Source organism: Malus domestica, chromosome 15, assembly GCF_042453785.1.
Source record: "Malus domestica chromosome 15, GDT2T_hap1".
NCBI classification, from domain to species: Eukaryota; Viridiplantae; Streptophyta; class Magnoliopsida; order Rosales; family Rosaceae; genus Malus; species Malus domestica.
In genome coordinates this window covers 51,064,268-51,078,533 of record NC_091675.1, presented here as the reverse complement: position 1 = coordinate 51,078,533, position 14,266 = coordinate 51,064,268, and the positions used below count along the sequence as shown (strand labels likewise).

Below are 14,266 nucleotides of genomic sequence, written 5' to 3'. Positions count from 1 at the left end.
CTGGTTCTTGATATACCTTTCATAAGTACGCAATTCGGTTCTTGCATTAGTTTGTACTGTAACAAGATTTTGGACCTTCTTGTGCTCTTGTATCTTTTGGCTACAGCACGTGACACTTGCAATTAGACCTGTAAACGGGTCGGATTTATTGAGTTTGGGTCGAGTTCAACCCAACCCGTTAAGTTAACGGATCATCTGAACCCGACCCGTTAAGCTAGCAGATCACCCGAATCCGACCCGTTAAGCTAACGGGTCACCCGAACCTGACCCGTTAAGCTAACGGATCACCTGTTTCACCCGTTAACAATTATTTTATTTTTTTTGCATAAAGTTTATTTTTTGTTATTAAGACTTTACTAAAATTACTAAAATATCCTCAACTAACGGGTGTTAACAAGTCCTAATGGGTTTAACGGGTTGACCCAAAGTGATCCGTTATTTAACGGGTTGTTAACGGGTTCACCCGTTAGCGACCCGACCCGTTAAGCATCCATCCAAATATAAATATTAACGAGTTGAGTTGGGTCGGGTTAACGGGTTGGGTCCAAAATGCTAGGCCTACTTGCAATAGGGTTTAACGCGTCCTTGTACTACTGCCATGGAATATCACCGTGGCGCGTGCAGCACAAATCTCTCCCTTTTTAGACGTTAAGGGCCAAATCGAAAAAACTGCAAAACTTAAGGAAACTTTTTACTTAATTATACTAAAAAGAACTGCTACTTAAGGCCCTAAATATAACATTTACCAAAAATGAATCACGGCGGCCGGATTATCATGGGCATGGCGGAGGCCGGAGGATAAAAAAGTAGTACACAAATCTGGAGAGAAGTTTTTCAAGTCAATTGACGCCTAAACAAATCAGCACCGTCCTCAACATCATCAGTTTTAATGGATCCACTGTGTGCCATAAGTACTCTGTACACTCTCATGGAACAAACCTCACCCAATCTTCTGTCTTCGCCGAGCAAACCCTCCGTTATCAAGTCCTTGAGCAGAAATTCCTTTTCGTGAACCTGACATTTCGATACTTAGCAGCCAAGAAAAACGGAGCAAAAACGAAAGCAAATAGAATATACAGAAACATGTTGAATTCCGCCTTCAACACAGCAATGTGCATGCTGCTGAATGTAGGCTTAGCGAATTACGCCTTCTGTTACTTAAGAAAATATATCACACATTAACTAGAGAGATTTTTTCATCTGCATTGCACAAAGAAAACCCATCCAATAGCAACTAAAACTTCCCGAAACAGCTCAAATCTGCTCGGTAAACAAGAGGATAGTGAACCTATGTCGAATTCAATCAACACACGTTCTTTTATATTTCATGACAGGTTGCAGCATCTTATACTTACCGGTATATCTGGGTCCATGTAGACACTCAAAAGAAGTTTCATGGTAGGGTACTTCTTCCATATAGCAATTGCAAATCGCGGCTGTACCTTCGGGATGGCTACCAAAGCTTTTAACCTAAATATCAGGTACAAAATAAAATGCTCTTAGATAAATGATAGAGTTATAAAATTAAAATCAGACAAATCATTTTCATTTATACAGTTGTTCAACATCTTTTTCTAGTATCTACAAATATTGCACTGCATCATCAGTTTAGAACTCATCCTCCTAATCATTTGACCCCAGAAACAAGAAAGTGCATCAAATGAAATATCAAGTAGAACCATTGTCGTAAAAGCCACAGGAGATGATAAGAATATGTGCTGCCTAAACATTCTGCATTACTTTTGTATGTTGTCTGTTGACATCAAACAACTCACCATGAGCTCTTTCTGATTAAATCCCTGTCAACGCAGTCCTTAATGGTAAGAGATTCATTAGCATTTACATCCAGTCTGGTTAACTTCTTTCTGCATTTTTAGAGCAAAAGGTAGAATTAGAATATCGACCAATTAACATTAAAAATGTAGATAGATAGAAGGTCCATCTACTTCGATGGTTAGGGGGTTGGAACTGAATGCGGTGTGAGAGAAGGTCTAGTTTGGGCAGCGCATTGGGGTTCTATCTCCTGTTTTTATGAACATATATGCATCCGATAGTACTAAATTGGGAAGCTCTCGTGTCTTGATTAATTTTGGTTTCTTAAGCTAGCTGTAGAAAGAAGAATAAATAGATAAAAAACTGAGTGACGCCATGTGAAATACCTAAATTGGCAGGATGACAAGTTGCATGTTAAACCAACAATATGTTCAGCAAGTTCAGCCTCATCTATGCACAGCCTGGAATGAACTTTAATAAAATTAGTGGTCAATTTTGCCAGCACCTGGTATAAAAAAAGAGAAGTTAAGATAATAAAAAACCAAGAACTGCTGTTCTGCAAGACATGTATGAACCACCATAAAGCATTAACGCGTCTCGATCCTAAGAATTTTGTGTTCATGGTTCAACCTCCTCAACAGGTGGGCGTCTCCAGCCATTATGATTTGTTGGGTTCTTGTACACTTCTTGTTCCCTAAAATTGTAAACAATTCAACGATGAGTATGCACAACCCGAACAAATAGCTGCTTTTTTATAGTTGAGAGGAAAATAGAGAATGTAGTTTCCAGGTTCACCACCAGCCGTAAATTTGAAAAAGCCAAAAGCAAAAATTAAAAAGGTAAAACTGATACTCTAGCAAGGAAAACTTCAACACACAATACATAATTATTGCAATTTCATAGAGTCCAATGGCAGGGTTATTTTTTTCATCACAAGGATACCCTGATCTTCATCAATTTCTTACCTTTTATCAATATAAGCCATCAACCTATTTGTTAGATAACACACTGTATAAGTTGGATAACGACTTCGAACACTTAAAACTTGGTCCAAAAGAGATTCATTGATGACAAGGTTACAAAATTCTTCAGCTTCGTACACCAGCAATATGTATTTAACCTCTGTTCCTTCAGGAGAAGTCTGCAATCAGTTATTGAGGTTAGCATATGTTAGTGGTTACACCAGGCATGCATCAAAGACGTAAAGTAAATCAAGTGAGGCCGACATTCATGAAATCCTTAAAAATTTAGTTTAATCTGGCTATGCATACAACCCAAGAAGATGCACCTATCATGATCTTTTACTAACGAGTCTCCAGTCACACACAATTCACACCCACAATAAACCTTTAACGTCATGACTTATTCTTCAATTCCGAAAACTTATTACCTGTGAAATATGTTCTGGAACAGTCATGGTCCAGATAATTGATCTTTCAATTGGATTTGATGTTATGCGGTATGTTAGCCCTCTTTCAGAAATCTTTGTAAGCAGACTTCCTACCATAAAAATTCAAACAACTTCTCGGCTACAATATATGAAATAATGCGAGATACATACACAGAAGGAGAATAATATTAAGACCACACCTCCAACTGACCCCAATTCCAATACTTTCGTATCAATCTCAGCCACAATGGATTTTAGAGCAAACTTTCCTTTTTCCCACTTTTGCTTTTCTTTCTCAAGTTTTTTCATTTTTGCTGCTTCAGCTTTCAGATATGTTCTTTGCAGCTTCTCTTCCTGTTTTTCACATGTATCAGTCATCTTGTTTCTGTTAAAAATAATTAGGAACAGATCAAAAAGAGCAACTTACATGCTCTTTTTTATTCTTTTCTTCCCTTTGGCGTATCCTTTCCTCTTTCGCCATCTTCTTTTTGTCCATTGCTTGTGTAATGTTTTCGTTTTTAGAAATAGCTTTAGTTTTTCTCCTCTGTTTCACAATGTTTCTCGTCTGATCCATTATATTTTCTTTGCCAGGATAACCAAATACCTGATCACATCATGGCATTAAACTTCAGAATAAATACCAAATTTCATGATTTGAACAGCACACTTTTATTCAATGAGAAAATTAAAATAATGGTGCTGCCATTAGACTACAAATGTGAACATGAAATTTGTTCTCATGAGGTTATATATTTGTTGAAATACTGAAGTACAGAGAACTTTTCCCTTAGTAACTGCCATTTCAATCTTTACTCTTTTAACGAATTTTCACCAGTCCTACCTGGACATCTTCATCAGCTCATTTTGAAATCCAAATCATAAAACTGGAATTCATCAGTCACGTTTCAAGTTTTTACCAGGCGTTACTCCTAGCACTATGCCTCAAACATCCTGAAAAATGCCGTGCCTAATATACAAACTTTGATAGGAATCACGTTTCTAAACTATCATACTGTTATAAGAAATGGCAGCCTGAGGTGTTGCTTACTCCATAGCCATCTAGCATCAGAAAAAAAAAATTACCTGACCAATATCTTCTTGAAAAGCAGTAGGTTGTGAAGAACTCCCAGAAACATGTTGTAGATCATCACGTCCTGATAAACATGTGTCTGAAGGGTCCATATTAGGAGCGAAAACATATTGCATGGAGTTATGAGTCATTTTAATTAACATTTTTGAATTCAAAACTGATAAACAAAAGTGAACACCCAACCATAACCACAGGTCTAACAGATACAACCCTTCACATACCAAAAGAACATGGGGACTCGTCAAATCTGGATATCCAACCTAAGTCCTTCAGCACACCAGAACCACCACCAGCTGATTCATTCTCCTCCTCCTTTCCCCTTCCACAACCACTTTCACACTCGTCATCAGATTCCAAGCATACCAATCCATCGGCGCCTGAATGAAAAGAAAACAACGCCTCTATGACCAAATTTAACCAAGTTTAGCCAAAAAAATGCAATTCTACAAAATCATAATATAATTCAAACCAACCAAAGCATAGCAGAGAATGCATAAACACGTAATTTTCGAATAAAATGAACATGGCAAGTAATAAGCAATTTCACAATCAGGGTTACGGAAACCGTAGTTGAAGCAAAAAGAGTGAAACAAAAACAGAAATCAAACAGCCAACCGGAGAACTTGTGTTGGGAATGTGAAACCCTAGTTTGGGTTTGGAAGTCCGAAGGTGCTTTTGTGCATGGAGACTCATCGAGGACCAAGTAGCGGGAGGAGGTGGGACCGTCGTCGTCGTCGTCGTCGAGGACGAGAACAGTAGGAGGAGGAGGAGGATTCGGGTTCGGGTATGGATTGAGTTCGGTTCGGCGTCTCTTAGAGTGGTGGAATGATTGAAATGGAGGAGGGGTTGACGAGAGCACATTTCGGTCTTCTTCTTCTTCGTCGGAGAGGACTATTGGCTGCTGAGGCTCCGACATTTGCGACTGGGAGTGGGAGGGAAGAGTAGAACGACGACACTGCACTCTTTGACTCCTGTGAGTGATCAACAAAAGGCAATATGCGTTTCAAATATTTAAGCGGCAGTTCTGTCTTCCCATTGTTCCCGGTTTTTTAATTGTATAATTACATGTTATGTATCGCTTCGTGTTCTATGCACACTAAAAAAATCTCTAATTTCAAAGGCTCAAAAAGGGTGTGTGTGGGCGCGTTTTGGAAATTGGTGGTCATTTTTGAAACATCATAAATATTTTTGGCTAAAATAGAAAGATTGACATGAGAGCAACTCCAGCGTTGCAAATGCCACATAGGGCTATTCACTATTAAATTCACCTAATGAACGGTAACTATCCTTAATAAATGGTAACTGTCTTTTGCATCTCTACCCCTAAAACTAAATAGCCCTGACAATAGGTAATAAAATATTAGTATTTTTTATTTTATAAAATAATACAAAATAATTATATTTGTAATTTCAAATAAAACACCAAGAGCATCACAATAATTCCCTACCATTTCTTCACATTGGAACTTATTTATTTAGAGAAATTTTTCTAAGTGACGGGTACACTTGCTGATTTGGAGCTCCACTTATCAATATATGACACCTAGGTTGACAACTTGACATCATCTTTTATAATGACAACTAATATTTATTTTAAGAATATAATTTAAATTAATTAAATGAAGAACACAGATTCCTCTATATTCCATCGTGTCTTCTATTATGCCTCACCCGCACCCATTCCACCCTTTTCCATCATCTGTTCATGTTTTTTTTTTCTTTGTGAATTTGATTGTTTTTATTGGGGTTTGATTTGGTTTTTTTGATTAATTGGTGGTGAATTTTGATGGGTTCTGATCAAATTTTGACTCCGTAACCTAAAATGGCATCAACCCATCACCGAAAATGGTCACCATCCCATCCCCATCACCGAAAATGGCATCAACCCAGCTAGGAGTTTGGGGGCTACCAAGCCTGCCATCATCTCCTGAAAGCGTCCTTGTTGACATCAGATAATTTATCGAGATTAACATAATTGTAGTTTCAGGTGAGATTTCCTTGTTCCTTTGAATATTTGGGATTTTCTTGTTGGTGTTGTGATTCCGAGTAAAGACTTAACGGTTAAATTTTGTTCTTTTCGTTGTGCATGCTTTATGTTTCATTTTTTCCAAAATCCAGCGAGAAAATTCGGCAAGCTTCATGACCAAACCCGGCCAATCTCGACCACGGTTGTTACTCACAGTGGTCGAATCTTGTTCCTTTTCATTTTAGCATCATTTTTGTGCTTAAATTACAGTTTTAATAGAGTTTTAAGTCGAGATTGAAATCTGGATGAATCCATGCCAAATATTCTGGTGTTCTCCCTCGAGGGGTCTAGTGATCCATATTTTAAATCGTGGTTGACGTCAGCCTTGCATCATCTCCACCTCGGGCTCTCGGGCCAGCGATTCGTGTCGGGCATGTTGCTTGGGCCCTCTTCGGCACTAAAGCTTGCATGGGCTGGACTTGATCGCCCCATCAATTTGGTTCTGTTCTGTCCACAGTCCATCGGGCTAAAAGCCCCGTTGGACTTGCTCTGAGAGAGACATGAGTGAGACGATTGTCAAAGGTAAAACGAGTCGATTGTTTAAAACACCACCCTATCAATATGTAGTTTTTTTTTTCTTGAACAAACTATAGTATCTACAGTAAAGGGTGAAAGAGTGGGTCAGCCATAATAATGTGGTTCAAATTCGTTTTTGATCTTTGGTGAGAATCGAATTCATGACCTCTCATTTACAAGTGAAGATGAATACCACTAGACCGTAGTAATAAATTACATAAATATGTAGTATTTAGATAGTATCGATATTATTACTTCATTATCTTGCAGGTTTGGTCATTACTATCATCTCGGTTGTTCTTTGAGGGACGAGTATGCGCTTGATTATTGAAAACAGCTCGGATGAACAAGTCATTTCTCCACGTGTCATTTTTCACTCTGCCAATTTTGAGTTGGAAAAGCTTGAGTTGGCCCTTTCGATCAAAGCATTTGATGTGGTAATTCATTTTGGTCATAAAAGACTTTGTTGATAACTAATTTTTCACACGTGGTTTCAAATATTTCTTCTACTAATTTGCCAATAATGTTGGTATTGGTTTCGTCATTGGCATCTCCAAAAATTAAGTTAAGTGTGAACCTACGTTTCAATTCATGTGATTATTTACAGTGAAGAACAACTACATTGATGTTTTACATCAATAGAATGAAAGTAATCATGAGTGTTTGTATTATCAAACAACATGGTTTTGGATGTCATTGGTTGGACAAGTAGGCCAATTTTCCTTTGCTACCTCTAAACGAAAGCACTCGTCCCCAAGATGAAAACACATCCCTCACTCATCTGGCCACCATGGACAGTGCATTCGCTTAAAAAATATATATATTTTTCACCAAAAACATTTTCATTATTTTAAAAACATTTTTCAAATGATCCATCAATTTTGTATTCTTAACCAAAAAAACGTTTTTTTTTCTTTCTTGAAATTCAATTTTATGGTGAAATTGGAATATTTGGTGAAGTGAAAAGAATAGTTGGGAGGTGACACTCAGTACTACAGTCTGATGATATTCATTTTCACTAGAAATGAGAGGTTTTATGTTCGAATCTTGTGGATGGCAAATTCGATACCAAATTAGCTTGTCCATTATGTGGCTTAACCGAACATCTTCTCCCACTAGTGTAAAAATATCTATGTATTTGATGACACACCCCGATCCTAGAATCAAGGCGTGTTCGCCATCACGTGAGTGTGATGTAACCGAAAGTGCGACGCGGAAGCAATAGGTAAAAGAATTATGAAGAAATAAAAACCAAATACTAGCAATAATATCCAACTGGCATGCTAGAGTGAATTTAAGTGTGAAACACACATATTCAGAGCATAAGTACTACGTGCAGTCAAGTAGGACCATAACTAAATTACAACACCCGAATGTGAGTCCTACATTTATGTAGTCTATCAGTACGCCGTGGGAATCCTCGTGGGCCACCAACGCTGCTAACTAGAACCTGGAGGGGCGCAAAACAAAATTGAGTGGGTCAGTAAAACAAAGCTTTTTGAAAACATTTCAATTAATAACATTTCTAACCCCTCGCTGTAAAACATGTATACTTTCCCAGAAAATAACATAATATACATATAAATCTTCATATATCTCAAATCACCAATCTTTATAAAAAATCAGAAAGTATGCCATGCTATAAATGTCAATAACAGAATAAGGATGCATCAATATAACAGGTGAAATAATGAATCAACTGGAGACCTTGTAGTTGGTCCTGTACAGTTAATTCTAAAGCTCAATATCCACTCCAACCGGAGTCACCGCAGTGACCTATACGACACTACTCTGCACATAAATCAGAATTACCTGAAGTAGTCTGTACGATAAGAAATGTGTAAGAATACGCTCTAGTGCTTATCTCATCAACAACTGTATAATAATCTAAAATCACCTACAAGTCGGAACCACCTTTCATGGTCTGTACGACATGTCGGAACCCTCTAATGGTCTGTATGACATGCACCTACTTGGATCCAAGGTGAGCGTGCGGTGCAAGGTGAATAATATAAGCACTAACACCATGGGTGCAGGTTATGAGCTCTCAACACAATTCACATCATCAATAGTTCACATGAATAACATAAAACTCACCTGATACTCACATGTGTGTCCACAGCACCATTTCACATATATATGCATCAATTATTATTCATATAATTCATAATATGCATGCATGGCATTTCAAAACACACTTTCATTTAAATTCAATTTCTGGGAAAAATCATTAGTATATAGGTAAATACAAAAAATACTACCCACTCACTGGTAAGTCGAAGGGTCGTAACCCCCGTGACGTCCTTGAATGCGCTCGTCCTCGGGATAGGTATCACCTATATGCGAAACAACTATAAAAATGTTAATTAAAGCACATAACCGACAATTCGAAATAACTTTTCATACGATGCTCAATTTGGGTATATGAATATACCACAATGACCTACTCGACGTCACGAACCTTAAGGTACTTTTAGAAAAAAAATTCGAGGCCGCACGCGCCCCCACGCGCGTCACCTTCTTCCTCCAGTCGCCGGAAAACTGGAGATTTTTCAATCTCCTTGTTCTCCGTCATTTCTCAACCATTTTTCACGCATTTTATATCAAAATGAAGCCCTAAGCATGAAGAATCACGTTGTACTAGTTTAAGGTTCAAAAACATACGAAATCTCACCGGAGAAATTCCAAGAAAACCGGCCAACTTCGAACTCGGCCATCCCGACATCCAAAACCTTCAAACCAAACACTCTGAGCTTCCTTGGGACCTCACTAAGCTCCATGTAAGCTTAGAATTCCCTGAAAGTCAACAATTCACGTGTGCATGAACAGTGACATCAAACTGGGGTTCGGATTTCATGTGATTTCGAAGGTTCTAAGTTCTAAAAATGGTACCATTCAACTCAGGAGGTTGCAAGGATGAAGAAACTCACCTTACTGGCGTCGATCCGTGATGTTTTGAGGGATTTTGGGTTCTTGTCCGTACAATTCGAGAGAGAGAGAGAGAAACTGAGAGGGAAGAGAGAGAGCACGGGATAGGAGAGAGAGATGAGTCTAATGGTGAGGGTATATGGTCCACCTAAGTCCCTAACTACATAATGCATACAATTTTAATCCAATTAAATTTCCAAAACTTAGAAAAGTATGCACTATTCAAATAATATGTCACACATACCTTAGCAACCGCTAAGGGCAATTCTGTCATTTCACACCCACGATAACTGAATTTTTTGGGACGGGTTGTGACAATCTCCCCTCCTTATAGAATTTCATCCTCGAAATTCATACAACGCTCAATCCACTAATACTCATAAAATAACCTTGGATACATCTCTCTCATTCGATCTTCTGTCTCTCAAGTAGTTTCTTCTACCGAGTGGTTCCTCCACAATACTTTTACCAAGCTCACTGTCTTATTCCTTAGAACCTTGTATTTCCAATCCAAGATAGTCACTGGTTCCTCATCATATGTCAAATCCAGATTAATCTCCAAAGGTTGAGGAGGAATCACATGTGAGGGATCTGAAACATAATGTCAAAGCATCGAGACATGAAACACATTATGTACCTTAGATAACTCCGGAGGCAACTCCAATCTGTAAGCAACTTCACCAATCCTTTCAGTGATCTCATAAGGTCTTATATACCTAGGACTTAGCTTGCCTTTCTTTCCAAACCTCACTACACCTCTCCAAGGTGACAATTTCAAGAATACCAAATTACCCACGTCATATACTCGATCAGTAGCATGTCTATTTGCTAAACTCTTTTGTCGATCTTGGGCCGCTTTCAAGTTAGACTTAATCACCTGAACATTTTGAGTAGTCTCATCCACAATTTTTGGGCCCTCTAGCACTCTTTCGCCAACTCTGACCAACACAATGGCGTATGACAAGCTCTACCATAAAGTGCCTCAAATGGTGACATACCAATGCTCGAATGAAAACTATTATTGTAGGCAAATTCCATCAAGTTTAGGCGATCATGCCAAGAATCACCAAACTGTAACATTGAAGATCTCAACATATCCTCTAATGTCTGAATAGTCCTCTCTGATTGTCCATTGGTTTGAGGATGATAAGCAATGCTGTAAAGTAGTTTCGTACCTAGAGCTTCCTGAAAAGCTACCCAAAACTTAGAAGTAAATCTTGGATCTCGATCAGAAATAATATTCACTGGAACCTCATGATACTTCACAATCTTCGTGATGAACAACTTAGCCAATTTATTCAGGGGATACTTTTCCCTCACTGGAATGAAGTGTGCTGACTTGGTAAGTCGATCTACAATCACCCAAACGCCATCAAATCCATTCTGTGTACGTGGAAGCTTATATACAAAATCCATAGTTATATTTTCCCATTTCCACTAAGGAACTGGGAGTGGTTGCATCCGCCCAAAAGGCTTCTTTCTTTCTGCTTTGACTTGTTGGCAAACAATACACCTACTTACATATTCTGCAATTTCCCTTTTCATACCCGGCTAATAATAAAATGGTCAAATGGTATGATACATCTTAGTCCCTCCTGGATGCATCGCATAAGCTGAACAATGTGCTTCATTCAAAATTTCCTTCTTTAATTCCTCATTATTCGACATATACATAATGTTCTCCTGCATAAGCATGCCATCTGATTCTCGAATCCTGAGGTCTTTCTTTTTCCCTTCATTTCTCAATTGAATCATTTCTTGAATCTCTTCATCAACCATCTGAGCTTCAAGTACACGATCGACTAAAACTGGCCTGACTTGAAAACTAGCAAGAAAAGCTTATCTTCGTTCTTCTAACTCCAACTTTACTCCAGTAGCTCTCAAATCTGCAAGAAGAGGAACACGGCAAGCATACAAAGCATTGAGTCGACCTTGAGGTTTCCTACTCAGTGCATCAGCTACCACATTTGCACGATCCGGATGATACTCAATAGTGCAGTCATAATCACTTAGTAACTCCATCCACCTTCGCTGACGAAGATTAAGATCATGCTGAGTAAAAAGATACTGAAGACTCTTATGACATGTGAAGATCTTACACTTCTCACCGTAAAGATAATGTCTCCAAATCTTCAAAGCAAAGACAATGGCTGCCAACTCAAGATCGTGGGTAGGATAATTCCTTTCATGAATTTTCAATTGTCGAGAAGCATAGGCGATCACTCTATTATGCTGCATCAAAACACATCCCAAACCATTCAAAGAAGCATCACTGTAAATCTCAAAGTTACCGCTATCATCAGGAAGTACCGATACTGGACATGAGTGAGGCAATATTTTAGCTGCTGGAAACTTTGCTCACAATTTTCGTCCCACTCGAACTTAACATCCTTCCTGGTTAATTTCGTTAGTGGCAAAGCAATCATAGAAAAATCTTGAACAAACCGTCAATAATAACCTGCTAGACCAAGAAAACTCCGTACTTCTGTGACGGTTCGTGGTTGTTCCCAATTCTCCACTGCTGCAATCTTTTGAGGATCTACTTGAATTCCTTGTGCCGATACTACATGTCCCAAAAATGCCACCTGATTCAACCAAAACTGACATTTGCTAAACTTGGCATACAACTGATGCTCCCTCAATTTCTTTAATACCAAGTTAAGATGTCTAATATGATCTGCTTTAGACTTAGAGTATACCAGAATATCATCGATAAAAACAATGACAAACATATCAAGATATTGCTGGAATACTTCATTCATTAGCCTCATGAAAGCTGCAGGTGCATTAGTCAATCCAAATGGCATCACCAAAAACTCATAATGTCCGTAACGGGTCCTGAAAGTCATTTTAAGTACATCTTCATCTTTAATTTTCAACTAATAATAGCCAAATCTCAAATCAATCTTAGAGAACACACACGCACCTTTGAGTTGATCAAATAAATCATCGATATGAGGTAATAGATAGCGGTTTTTAATCGTTACCCGATTCAATTGCCTGTAATCAATACATAATCTCAAAGTTCCATCTTTCTTTCTTACAAATAGCACCGACGCTCCCCAAGGTGAAGTACTAGGTTGAATGAAACCTTTATCAGTTAATTCCTGTAACTGAATTTTCAACTCTCTCAATTCAGCTGGAGCCATTCTATATAGAGTCAAAGATATAGAATACGTACCTGGAAGCAAATCAATAGAAAACTTCACATCTCTATCTGGCGGTAATCCAGGCAAATCATCTGGGAATACATCAGGATAGTGCCTGACTACCCTAACTTCCTCCACACTGCTAGGAACAACATCATTTAACACCACATGTGCTAAGTATCCTTGACAACCTTTCGATAACAACTTCCTTGCTCTCATGGCAGAAATAACACCATGTCTCGCCCCACTTTTTTCACCCATAAAAGTAACCGCTGGTAGTCCAAGACGATGAAAAGTAACTGATTTCCCGTAACAATCTATATGGGCACGATTAAAATGCAACCAATCCGCCCTTAAAATCACATCAAAATCCACAATATCTAACGGGATAAGATTAGCTGGCATAACTACACCATCTACCATCACTGGACACCCTGGATAAACACTATCAACATAACATTTGTCCCCTCTAGGCATAGCAAACTCTAAATCAAATCCTAGAGGTGTAGGGTGAGATTGAGTCATTTGAGCAAACGTATGAGAAATCACAGAATGTGTGGCACCACAATCAATCAAAACTCTAGCAAAATGACCAAGAACATTTAACGTACCCATAATCAAATCTGGATGGTTATGAGCATCTTGCAGTGATATGTGATTAACATGTCCCTGAGCTTGCTGTCGTCCACCACGACCTCTGTTACCTTGGTTACCTCACCCCTGAGAAGTACGTCCCTGTCCTGGCTAATTAGACTGCCTAGATGGTCCTGCACCGCTAGCAGCAACCTCTCCCTGTCGGGGCTGACCTCCCTGATACCACTGAGATCCGCTAGCTGGTATGGAAGGATATGAAATATAGCCTCCAGGATCTTGGGAATACCCAGTCTGAAGATAAGGATCCTGGAAATACTGATTATGTCCTGAAGCATAAGGAGCAGCATCACCCTGATAGTGGTAAGCACCACCACAACCCGTCTAACCATAACTGCCTGATCCAAAGTTCTGCTGAATCAACGCTGGAAGTGGCATAGCAGACTGCTGAGATCTCTACTGACTCTGGGAACACTGAGCAGCCCTATGTCCCAACTGTCCACAAGTGTAGCAAGCACCACCACTTCTCCTACACTCCCCATGATGTCTGAAATTACAACGGCGGCACAACGGAGCACCAGAACCACCAGCACCACCAAAGCCTCTCTGTCTCTGAAACCTGGGTCTACCAGCAAATCTTCCACCTCTCATCGGGCCTGTGACACTAAATCCTCCGCTGGAAGAACTCGAGCTCGCTCCACTTTTCTTGAAATTCTGTGTCTTACGGGGTCCTTGAGTGGAAATACCTTTACCCCTATCATATTTCTTCTGATTATCATTCTTATCTTCATCATCCTCACTAT

At 39.0% G+C, this 14,266-nt stretch overlaps 1 protein-coding gene across 2 annotated transcripts; it reads right to left on the bottom strand.

Annotated features, from left to right (window-relative positions):
• Positions 1–671: 671 nt before the first annotated feature.
• Positions 672–5,289, bottom strand: LOC103416307 (crossover junction endonuclease EME1B-like). Of its 2 annotated transcripts, none has more exons than XM_029095167.2 (12): positions 4,869–5,289; positions 4,475–4,630; positions 4,247–4,332; positions 3,591–3,767; positions 3,364–3,517; positions 3,164–3,273; positions 2,739–2,914; positions 2,404–2,467; positions 2,160–2,278; positions 1,776–1,865; positions 1,356–1,470; positions 672–1,014 (listed from the first exon to the last, which is right to left on the bottom strand). In XM_029095167.2, exons 1-12 carry the CDS (start codon positions 5,167–5,169, stop codon positions 835–837), a joined length of 1,728 nt encoding a protein of 575 aa, XP_028951000.1. In that variant the 5' UTR covers positions 5,170–5,289; the 3' UTR covers positions 672–834. The 2 variants fall into 2 exon arrangements, with proteins under 2 accessions (XP_028951000.1, XP_028951001.1); XM_029095168.2 differs by having other exon boundaries at positions 4,247–4,317.
• Positions 5,290–14,266: the final 8,977 nt, after the last annotated feature.